At 35.6% G+C, this 12,355-nt stretch overlaps 1 protein-coding gene across 1 annotated transcript; it reads left to right on the plus strand.

The window, feature by feature from the left end:
- The first annotated feature begins 8,938 nt into the window (after window positions 1-8,938).
- On the plus strand, window positions 8,939-9,733 carry LOC118753563 (cell wall protein IFF7-like). Its single transcript, XM_036488448.1, has one exon. It carries the CDS (start codon window positions 8,939-8,941, stop codon window positions 9,731-9,733), a length of 795 nt encoding a protein of 264 aa, XP_036344341.1.
- Window positions 9,734-12,355: the final 2,622 nt, after the last annotated feature.

A 12,355-nucleotide genomic window follows, 5' to 3' on the forward strand; every position in this document is an offset into this window, starting at 1 on the left:
TTTGCCATAGAGTTAAAAAGTTTAACTTTATAAGTTATCATAAGTTTTTGGTACATTCTGATCATAAATGTAGCTAAAATCTAGTTTTTTATTGCATTTTTTTAATTTTTTGTCGGATTTTGAGTACAACCGAAAACCGGTGATACGAACTAATAATTGCTGACCCCAGTCGGATTATAGAAATATTTGCATTTTAATAAAAGAAGTAAGAAAATTTAATTTACATTTTAAAATGTATATTTTTGTTGTTTATTTTATGTTCTTCTACTATTTGTTTTTAAATCACGGATTTCAGCACGCATTATTCCGAATCTAAATTTAGCTCGAGTAGTTTTAGGTTCTATTACTATACACTCGGAAAAAAAATTCGTTGATGCTAGGAAATATATATATGTATATGTATATTATTCTAAGGAAATATTACCTTGAAATGGCTCCAATGATATGGCTGCCTTAATATGAGTAAACGATTTGACTCAGTTTAAGGAAAACACAATTCCTTAATTTTTAGGAAAAATGTACTTGTCACCCGTGGAAGGAATAAGTATGTCATTTTGGTCGCGGCGCTCAAACAGTGGCAATGGCCGACAGAGCAAAGCTCTGGAGTGCTAGTCGAGAGATGCAAGGTTCGGGTCCCAGAGCAGAAAGTTTTTTTTTTAATATTTTTTTATTTTTTATTTATTTTTTTAACTGTCATTTTTTGAATTGTATTTAAAAAAAATTATCTAATTTATTTTTTATGTTATTTAAGTATTTAGGTTTTTCCATATATGAAATTAATTTTACAATTTGTAATTTATATTTAAACGGAAATAATTGACTTACCCTATTCTAACCATCTCCAACCGGATTCGAACCTGCGATCTCAGAATCTAAAGCAGTAGTCTTCACGCGACGCCACAGCCGACATTTGACAGGAAAGCAATTAACTTTGTCTTAACAGTACTGACAAAATTCGAAATTATTTAAGGAAATTATGACTTATATTGATGACATTATTACTTATATTAAGTAAATTTACTTCTTAAAATTAATGACGCCCTATTTTTAAATTAAGAAAAAATTTCTTAAATTGAGTAAATTTTTCGTAATAATAAAGAAAAAACAGTAACTCGAAAATGAGGATACTGTTTTCTGGATTTAGGGAAATGCTATTTTCTGAGTGTAATTCGTTATATTCAGTTTAGCACTGTGAGCTCTGTAGAGGCTAGAAACTACAATCCAGATGACCGGATTTTTGGTCAAAAAATTTTTAGAATTATCTACTCTAGAATGTATTTCTAAATGTTTATGGAGTCGTTTACTATATACTGAAAGCAGTTATGCTATGATGTAAACTGTTCTCATAAACCGAGAATGTAAGTGATACTAAAGCAAATTAGTGATAAGCTTTTAAACTAGAAATTGCCTAGCAGGTAAAAAAAAATATAAAATTCGTACTAGTCCTATTAATAGTAAAACAAATTGGCATATAAACTTTGTAGGTAAAAACCGAATTATTCGATATTCGAAAAATCAAGATTTAAACAAGACCACATGAAAATTTCCAATAAAACCAGTTTCAAAAGATCGGTTCAATCACCCTAGTATGTAACAATGTCCTACATTCTATACTTCAATTAAGCGGTTTTAGCTCCGACACAGCCCGCAGGTCAAGACGGAGGCCTTGGAACGACCCTTTTTTGTATGGAAACAAAATCCAGTCTAAAGTACATGTGCTTGCTTTTTTTTGATTTTTAACTCAATCGATATATAATTATCCTACCACACACACTGTCAAGCGAAAAAACAAACGATTCTTGGCTTTTATATTAAATTGCTTATAATTCAGCAAATTATTTTTATACCTGCTCCTCTCGAATTTATCGCATTGCATTATCAATTATCCGACATACACATTCCTTGAGCAATTTATTATAAATGTCATAAATATTTGTCACATAAAAAATGCTGTTAATAATGCAAGCGAATTGAATTGCGTTAATGGTGGCCAACAATTTGTTGCATATTTGCATTTATTATATAGAGAAAGAGAGAGAGCTTGTGAATGAGCAATTATTTTTTATATTCATGCTGGATCCATTTCACTGCACAAAAACCACTTAAGCGCAGAATCAATGCTCAATATCTGTTTGAATAAAATATACGGTAATTTTGGTGACACATTTTTATTTAGGTCCAATATTAGGTACATATGCATAGTAGTAGATATGTATATACGAGTATATACTTAAAAAGCATTCTTCCTAGTCACACATTTTTTTTGGGAATGAATATTAGGGAGGTCCAAATATGCATGTGAAAAAAGTAAAGTTCGCATTGGAGGACCTAATGTGTATTATAACTGGAAGTCTCCTGAAGAGAAGCAGAGTTTTCCCATCGAAAAATATTGAGCCTGAAGAATTCTATACTATTTCTACAAAAAGTTGTTTTCTCTCCCATATAAATTCTCTCCAATACCTTTTCAACGATCGCTCAAACATGTCGATTGAACGTCTGGAAAAAAACTTCCAAATCTCGGGTATATATGAGCAAATCTCACGATATGTTTTTTTTTTTAGTGGCACTCCTCTCGCCAGAAAAAAACGTTGAAGCATTCTTCTTACATTTATTTCAATCAATGGAGTTCCAAAGTCAAATATGTGTTTTAGCGTTAAAACGTTTATTTAGGCGAAAAAAGTATCAAAATTACTAATTTTCCTATTGTCATTCGTAAAAATCATTTTCACATTTTTTTTAATAACTTTGGGAAGTTTTCAAATAAAATGTTTGTGTTGGAGGCAATGAAATTCGGCAGCTTATATAACCTTACTGTGAAGTTTCTAAAGTGTGCCACGAAATTAAAAAAAAAAATTACAGCATGCAAAATATCAGTCGCAGCTATTTTGTAATTTTGGATATTTAAAGATTTTTTCATTTTAAAAATTGAAGTTATTTCAAAACTTCTTCTTCTTGCCAAAGCAAAACAATGTAGAGTAATGAAACTAGAGTTCCACCAAATGAAAAAAAATACAAATTACAATGATTATAAGAAGACGATGATTTGCGAAACAAAACTTCCAATTTAAAAATTTGTATTGGCACACTCGAAATTCACTATAAAATTGTTATATACATGAATAAATTAATATGTTAATTGGTCAAGAATACTGTAGAAAAATACTCCATAACCCGTTTTTATCGAAAAATTTAACAACTCGTGAGATTGGCTCATATAAGCGAGTTAACTCCCAGCACGCTACTGAGACTGCTTTTGTCACTCGCGCGCACTACCGTGCTCTGTGGCAAAGACAATTTTGACAAGGATATACTTTTTCGCTCTAGAAGGGGAGAGCATTAAAATTACGGCTTTAATTTTTTGGACCACCCTAACTAATATGCATACGCTACCATGCACTTGAATGGGAACAATGTTTTTTCGCTGTTTCTTCTGGGTTAATTATCTCTAATTTAATTTCCATTATTCTTCAATTAAAATGCAGTTCATTCTCTAATAAAAGTCATATAAACCCAAGTTTTAAAATTCGCTGAAAATTTAAAAAAAGTTAACAAAATATTCATAAAAATTTCAAATTTTTTCTGAGGATTTTTGTGTATGCAGTTTTATAGCCCATTAAATTTGCGGAAGAGCCTCAGTTAAACAAATTTTTTAATCAGCGGTAATTTGTAGCTACTTCAAACTGCATACCCAAAATATTCTAAAAATTCTAAGAAAAAAATTTCAAATGTTTAATTTTTTTTTTAATTTTCTACAAAGTCTGAAATTTTCGCTAACATGACTTTTTGTTAGAAAATGAACTGCACTTTTATTGAAAAATCATGGAAATTAAATACAAGAAAATTAACCCAAAAAAGAAACAGCCAAAAACATTGTTCCTATTCAAGTGCATGGGAGTGTATGTATGGATGTAAATACGTACCGTTTATGTGTATATATGTATGTATGCACTAGTGCTTGTGTGTCATAGTCATGTTTTCTATGTCAATAAAAGTCAAGTCATAAAATCTTGATTAGTACTTGCAGCGCTTGGTTATAGGTAGTCGTCATCAGTGGTCCCTACTCAAAGCTGCCTTGCTAAGGGGACTCATTGGCACACAAATGTAAAAATTGCGCACCCAAACATGCAAACAGCCATTGAATCGAATGTTCAATAGCAGCTTACTGCGCGCTGTGTGTATGACAAATGCATGCACATACATACATACACATGTATGTCTATGAAGACGTATTTCTGCGTATGCATTGCCTTTATGTTCATCTTCAGTGACCTAAAATTACTTCGTAGGCAAGCAATCTTTATCGAGGGGCGTACTAAATACATGCATACATATATATGTACATTCACTTTTCTCAATTTGCTCACTTCGCTCAGACCGCATTGTACTGCACTGCACTTTTATGCCACCACAATTACTCCAACATCAATGACGCGTAGTCAGGCAATTCCTCTACGCCACACATAACTACACGCACACTTCTGAGAATACATATTTATATATGTATGTGTGTGCAGCCAAATGGCAGTCGTTAAAAGTTCAGCTCAGCACCGTTATGCATTGTTATCGGCCGCTATCCTTGTCATCGTCGTCGTCGTCTGCTGGATATTTGTTCAAATGTACTCCCCTACCCTTTGCCACCAACGACAATGCCGGATTCTCGTCGCCACCGATATCGACTTTACTGTCACCCATCATCGAATGCATTGCCGTTGATGTTGTTAAATTTGTTCCTCTGTCTCGACATTTTTGTCGTGATAAAATTCGTTCGTTTGCATTTACTTACAGCGGCATGCAATTTTTGCTGAGGGCTGATTTATGCTTTGCTGTGGTAATTTCAAGTCTAATTCTTGGATAAGCTCGAGTGTCATTTGACGTACATATGTAGGCATAACGAATGTGCGTGTGGATTCTATACTTGCTCCTTAAATAAATCTAGGGCAGTTTTCTTTGAAATCCTAGACTTAGCTGCTTATGCCGAGTTTGCACCAGCTTTCCAAATATTGATTTACAGGTATGTATTACCTATTAAATGCCTAAATATTGAATTCATTTATCAGTGTCAGCGAAGTCAGTTGCGCGTTAATGGTTTGAGAAAATATGTAATGCAATTAATTTAATATGTCTAAGAGAAACTTATCCAGCATAGCTAAGCTAACGAGAGTTATTATATTCAGCTTTTAGTAATAAGTTTTCTAAAAACTAAACGAAATTAAAAAGAAATATATATATATATATTTGTTAACAACAAAACTAAAAATTTGAGAAAATTTAAGCAAAAAGAAAAAAAGCTTAATTGAAAAACTTTATAAGCATTAAATGAAATTAAAATTTTTTTTTCAATAAAACTTAAAAATTAGACGAAAAAATGCTATTAAAAGATAAAAAAGGAACAGTCCAGCGCCTTCGTCTTGGTCTGCAGGCTGTATCGGAGACACAGCCGCTAAATTTAAACGTGGTATGGTTAAGAGCACATCAATGTCAAAAACGAAAGCACACTAAGAAAAAATTTCGACAAGACAAGCGATAATAATATCGATAGCAAGATCGGTAACAAAATCGATAAAAATATCGATAACAAAATCGATAAAAATACCGATAACAAAATCGATAAAATATCGATTACAAGATCTATAAAAAAATCGATTAAAATATCGATAATAAAATCGTTTATCGAAATATCGTTTATTATATCGATAAGTTCCGAAAACATCGATAGAAAAATCAATAACAATACCGATAAAAATTTCGATAACAAAATCAATAAAAAAATATCGATAACAAAACCGATAAAATATAGATTATTATATCGATAAGTCCTCAGAATTCCGAAAATCTCTAAAATCCTGAAATAGTCCCCAGATTGAGCCTCAGTCTATATTCTTTTCTCTATATTTTCCTTTATTTTAATCTTTCTTCCTCTGTCTTCATCTTTACCTTTATCGGTATCCTCATCCTCACACTTTTCTTTATATTCATCTTTGTTTTTACTTTTATGTTTATCATATTCTTCATCTACATATTCCCCTGCACCTTTGTCTTTTATAAATATTACGCCATCTGTTATTCAAGAGCCGAAATATCTACACACACATACTTTTTGTCTCCTTCCCTCACTTCCAGCGTATGTACGTGTTTGCAAAATGATGACGAAGTGATTTTGTATGGAAAAGCATTTATGCCCATATATTTGAATAAAAAACGACAGGAAAAACCTGAATTTTTGATTATTTAAAGAACAAAAAACAAAACAAAATCATTCGAGCGGTTTTCGAGCATTTTGGTATTAAAAAAATTTTGCAAATTTTTTCAACAATTTTTGGCTTTTAGATGCTCGGTATTTGTTGAATTTATACAAAATTTGTACACGATAATGTTTCTATTGCTCCAAAGAACTTATATACCAAAATGAAAGTTTATCTGCAAATCATAAGCTGCTGGAGCACTTTAAAGGCTCAAAATTTACCCCAAAATAAGCCAATATTTACCGTTGTTTCTACGACAGACACCGAATCGGCTACTTACATAAATGTATCTGTCGATAGGCTTGGTATTTTGTCTTTGAAGCGGCACACTTTTCTTTGAAATCGCTTCACTAGTTCTCGTGCAATAAGCGTTTTCGTGAAGCTGTAAAAATTACAACAACAACATTTGAGCATAGCCTCCATATCGAAACGTAAGACGTATTCTACGTCAAAAACTCGGTTGCCGTGGATTGAACTCGGAACTCTCGAATGGCACGCCATTGCTCTACTCACAGGGCCAGTGCTGCTATTACAGCAAAGTTAGCGAAATTGAAATTTATTGAAAACAAACACAAAATGTCATAATCATTCATTAAAAAGTTAAGTAATGGTTTAACTTTAATGTTCATTAAATGCTGTTAGTGAATCATTAACTGACTCTGAGAGGGAATTTTTTCAAATCGTTACTGAAGAACACCTTAAGTAGTCATTAAACGACTCTAAGTTCGGCTGTCAGAACACAGCAAATATTTGTTGGTTGAGGTATTTGCTTGTAATTCTTATATAAGTGAATTAATAAATGCTTGTTATTGTTGCTATTAAAAGGCGTCTTTATTTTTTTGTAGGTTTGGGTAGTTATAAATATTTTTTATGAAATTATCACTCATTTTTTGAATTTAAGTCTAGATAACAAAATTTATTTTTTTAACATAACAACATTGTATACTTATAAAAGGTGAATTAGTTCCCTTACAAAAGTGAATGTATGTCAACTTACATTAATTCCACTGATATATTGCACGTCACATTCAAACGGCTCGTAAAAGTCCTTCCCAATTCTGACGGAGCTGGTGATATTGCTCAAGGTCATGTTACACAGCCCTATTAGTTTCATGGAGATACCGAATTCAGACATTGCGGCATAAAGAGAACTTCTTTTCGTGCTATCTAAAGCGGCCTTGATATCAAAAAGTTGATTGTGTGTGCCGATCCTATTCTCGCCGGGGTCGCCTTTCTCGCGGATTGAGTAGAGCACACTTAAATTCCATCAGCTCCAGCAAATTTGTTATTTTTCAGCCGCATAATTCCTATCCGTACCTCTCCTCCAGGGTGTTCCCCGTAAGTATAACTATCAATGGTTTAATGTGGAGTCCCATGGCAACCGGGTGCCGGACCCATAGTACGGCAGAGGTTGAGATGGGCCTCGACCCCGACCAAGGTGACCAGTGTGCCAATTGTTACTGAAGTGCTTGCATTTAAGGGCGCTGATCTGGGAATTTGAATTGATCTGTTGTGTTTGAGGGCACCGTGATGTTAAGTCATTTTGGCAGGTAATCACATTAAATTTTACACACAGCTATCCGTATCTCGTCATATTCAGACGGTGGGACATCGACTCCATCGTCATCGACTGGGGGCTCGGCTCGGGTTCGTCTTCCCCACTACCTTCAGTGCTGCTGCCACTGAAAAGGGTGAAAAAGTGTTCCCTCCATAATTTAAAACACTGGAATCATGCCTTCCATCTATCACAACATGGTTGATTTGGTTTCTCGTTTTTTGATCTGCAGACAGCCATGTATTTAGCTTGATGGAATTTTTTTCCTTGAACCTAGTACTACAGAGTACCATGTTTCGGCCCGCGGCGAAGTCAGCTGGGCTCTTCTCAATAAATGGACAGTATGACGATACTAAATTATGGCCCATCCCAACTCCACTTAACCCCTTATTGGATGGGTAGGTACATGAAAACCACATAAAAATATGCAGAAAATTAGGATTTGTTCTGCCATATATATTTTCTTTAGAATGCAGTTTGTGAGTCTATTATATATTATGTATTTTCCATAGATATTTTACTATACTCTTACAGCTTAATATTTTCCTATCAATGATCATAAAAAAAAAACTGCTCGTTTCACCTACCAGCAAATACCTTCCCCATTCAGGCGGATGTTATTTTACGACTTAGTGTGTGATTGGCATAAACAACGCTGATTCCCAGATTAGTGTTCTTTCACATGCACTTGCTTTTTCTTATTTTCTATATGCTATAAAAAAATTGGTTCATCAGCGTTGCGGTTCAAACAAAATTTTTATGACACGAATTTATGGTAAAAAGAATCCATCATTAATGGCTGCACGGAGGCAGCAGCTGTACATGTATTTTTTTTATATGTATGTATGTATTTACGTGTATGTGTAAGCGCATGCAAGATTAGAAGTTTGTGTTCTACTATAATCAAGTAGTATAAGTAATGGCAAATCATTTCAGGCACCCAATTGACCCACAAAAGTATCAAGCTCGAACACAAATTTAATTTATTGTCGATTCTATTTCGGTAGAGCAGAAATAATCTTCTATGTGCATACATACACAGATATACATATGAGAATGCGCTTGAATTTGTGTTTAATCTCAATCTCTTTCATCTTCTCTACACCTCTGTTTTCGTATATTTTAGTGGAGCAAATTGCAAATGACGTGTCAGCAATTGGATTGCATGCAACGACATGCTGAAGGACATGGCGATTTGTGGCATAAGCAAGCCAGTATTTTGAATGAGACTCATCAAAAGACTGATACAACAGCTGCGGTCTGTCGGACAGCTTATACAAGAGGGGCAGTAGCGGTGGCGGCAACAGCAGCGGCAACTGCGACAATAGACATCGCACCGGACACCTTGGCACCCGATTCCTTAGTAAATGGTACAACAGCGGCGGCGGGGGCGGCGATAACGGAGGTGCTGGCAACACCTACAACAGTTAACGCTGATATTGCCTGCTCGACTGGCGATTCAATTGTAGCAGCTGTTGGTGGTTGTGTACTCGGTGCACCGATGTTAACTGTAACAGGTGGCAGTGGTGGTGATGGCATGCAGGTAGAAATTGCAGCGACTTCCGCTCTATGTGCAAATCGAAGCCAAGTAGCTAAGGCAGCAACGGAAATGAAAGCAACCACAACATGCAATGGCAGTGGCAACAACAATAGCAACAACAGCAGCAGCAACAATAGTACAACCAGCAGCAATAGTAGTCATGCAATAGGTGCGAGTAGAAAAATAATTACATCGGCAGCAACACTAGCAACTACTGCTGCAGTTAGATCAACGGGAATTCGTGGTGAAGCTGCACATGCAACTGGAACTGGAACTACGACTACAGCAACAACTAGTGCGACAGCGACGAAACCAAATGATTGGGTTGTGATTCCGGTATTTGCGGATATTGTTAAATTGGCACTGGCCGGACGCGAGGAATGCCTTCAGCGGTAAGCTCAAATTCACTCGTTCACATATCCGGTTTTATGTACATACATATCTATGTACATGCCTTGGTAGCACCGATCACATGTATGTATGTCAAATAACTGCCATAACTCAACCAAACAACAACTCACAACACACATGCACACTCACAGGTACCTGTACGATTTATAATTTCCCAGTCAGTTTGCATCAAGTTCACGCCAGTGTTGCACAGTAATTGTGGCATATCAATCATACGCCCTGTGGCACAGGCGGATATGCAAGTTTTATTATAAAAATTGGTATGGAAATTTCAATGGAATTTGTTATGAGCAATGGGAGAGACAATATTAATTGGCAGTGTGCAAAGGTAAAATTAGCTGAAATGTTGCTTAGACAGCGGGTGATTAAATCAGCAAGTTATATCAAAGTTCATTCTCTAATACTTCTATATGCCTGTAGGAAGAATCAAAAAGTACTATTTTTGGAGTAAAACTTTTTTGCGTTCGGTTGAGTGTAAATACAAACATCGATTTAACGAAAAAGCGGCACTTTTGTTCGGCCCTTATTCCAAACGAAAAATCGCTACAAGATTGTAAGGTTTGGCGGGGGGTGGTTTGTCACAATTAAGATTAAGATCAAGATTGAGTTTGAGATTAAGATTTAAATAGCTTCATTATTATGCAGAAAAATAGTCAAGTAACATGCGAAGGCATTTTTTGTTAATATCATCAGATCTGCACCGTTCGTTCGATTTTCAAAACTGTGATATCAAATTAAGAAGTTTGGCCTGTAGATATGCAATAGGATTTTAGTTTTGCGGAAAGAGTTGCCACTGATCAAAAAATTTAATTCAAATTACTTAATAAGTTAAATAAATTATTGCGAAATGTGCTTTATTCGAATTTTATTTAGGAGTGTTGCCACATGTTTAAAGAATCAAATTCAACTTGAGTTCCGGCAATTGGGTAATTGAAATATGTATTAAAGCATAAACAGGCGGCAGCGTTGATCCGGATCAACTCGGGAATTAACTGCGGTTGATCCGAATTAAGTGCGAGTTAATTCGGATCAACGCTGCCGTCTGTTTAAGCTTTTAGAATAAAGGTGTCAGTCGAAAGGTTTTAGTTTGAAAATATTTTGGAAAGGGTTTCCACCAGTTTGAAAACTCGAATTAAATTAAATTATGCACATGTTTTAGAACCTAAAATTTGAACTCCGAGGTATTTTAAGAGCGTTGCCACCGGTTTAAAAATTGAAATTCAAATTAACTAATAAGTTAAATGACTTATTAAAAGATTAGAATTAATCGAAATGGATTTGAAAATTTGCCACGTTTTTCAACTAATTAAAATCCGTATGCCAATGCCAACTTCCGTCAGCTTACCTGATGATTATACATATAAGGAAGTTGTAAGCATATTTATCTACGGGTCAGTGCACCGTAATAAGTACTTTACTGGAAACCTTTGCTTTCGTCTGGTTGTAGTCAACCAGAGTTTGCTGGGTATGCATGCACGAACTAATATGATGCTCACGTAAACCTGGTGGTTAACTGTCTCACAAGCTAGGTACTCTGGAGCTCTGGAGGGCTTTGACTTCATCCCTGAACAGAAAAGTTACTGCTCCCCGAAGTGGCCCCTAGAAGCACCTTTTCTGTCTTCGTTCCCTCAAGAGAGAACTGGGTAGGACGGGGTTACAGGAAGAACGGAGTGTTAAACTTCTTTACGGATGAATCAAAACTTGGAGACAGGGTTGGTAAAGGTATCTTCTATCGGGAACTTTCCATTAAAACCATGTTCAGGCTTGCGAACTTCTGCAGTATCTCTCAGGCGGAGACAGCTGCAAACAAGGAAACGGTAGACTCACTGCTTAAAAGTGTGACGTCAGTTAGGCAGCATAGTACAAGTTAGTTTATTCGAGTTTTAAAATTTAACTTTATTACTTCGTTATTAACCGTAAGCACTGGCTTTGCCGGTGAGTTCAATCACTAAACTAAAACTTACAAACTACTTGTTCTTAAAATCTAACCTACAGCCGCCACCGTCGCAGTCGCTGCTGGTATCGCTGCTGTGAAGAGTTCCAGGAACGCCGCGCTGTGACTGGCTTGTGATGATGTTGTGGAATTTGCAGATGTTCAATATCAATAGGAATAATATGAAACCACCGTGCAGCTGCATGTTGGTGTTGCATTACAGATTCGTCGTAATTAGCTACTGTTGGCTGGCCGCTATTGAAATTGATTGCCAGCTGCAGAAATAAATTTGCTTACTGCAACTGTTACGACTGCCCTTGGGCTGCACGTGTTAACTTACATACTGGGACAGTCAAGTGGCAATCAGGAACACTATGAGGGTGCGCTTGAAACCTGTAAGGGAATATCTGACCTCTCTATCAATCGCTTCGGAGTACCTCTTACTTAATAAGAATAATTTGGGTGCCGGATCACAATTGTCTGTCAATGAAAGGCACCTTTGAAACATTTTTACCAAATATGGAGCAACTAGGGACGTCTCTCTCCCTAGTTTTGATAGGCCACTGTGCGATTGATACTCATTGGTAGTCTGGTGGAATCATCTCAGCACTTCCTTTTAGAATGTTCAGCCTTCGCGTGTCTAAGATGGAAACATTTCAGCCCTTTCTTAACTA

This window comes from Rhagoletis pomonella, unplaced genomic scaffold (assembly GCF_013731165.1).
Source record: "Rhagoletis pomonella isolate Grant_MI unplaced genomic scaffold, Rhpom_1.0 Rhpom_scaffold_02623, whole genome shotgun sequence".
Classification (NCBI taxonomy): domain Eukaryota; kingdom Metazoa; phylum Arthropoda; class Insecta; order Diptera; family Tephritidae; genus Rhagoletis; species Rhagoletis pomonella.

What these genes read in the sequence shown, in the direction of transcription:
- LOC118753563 (XM_036488448.1), top strand. Translation starts at nt 8,939, where the DNA reads ATGACGTGTCAGCAATTGGATTGCATGCAACGACATGCTGAAGGACAT.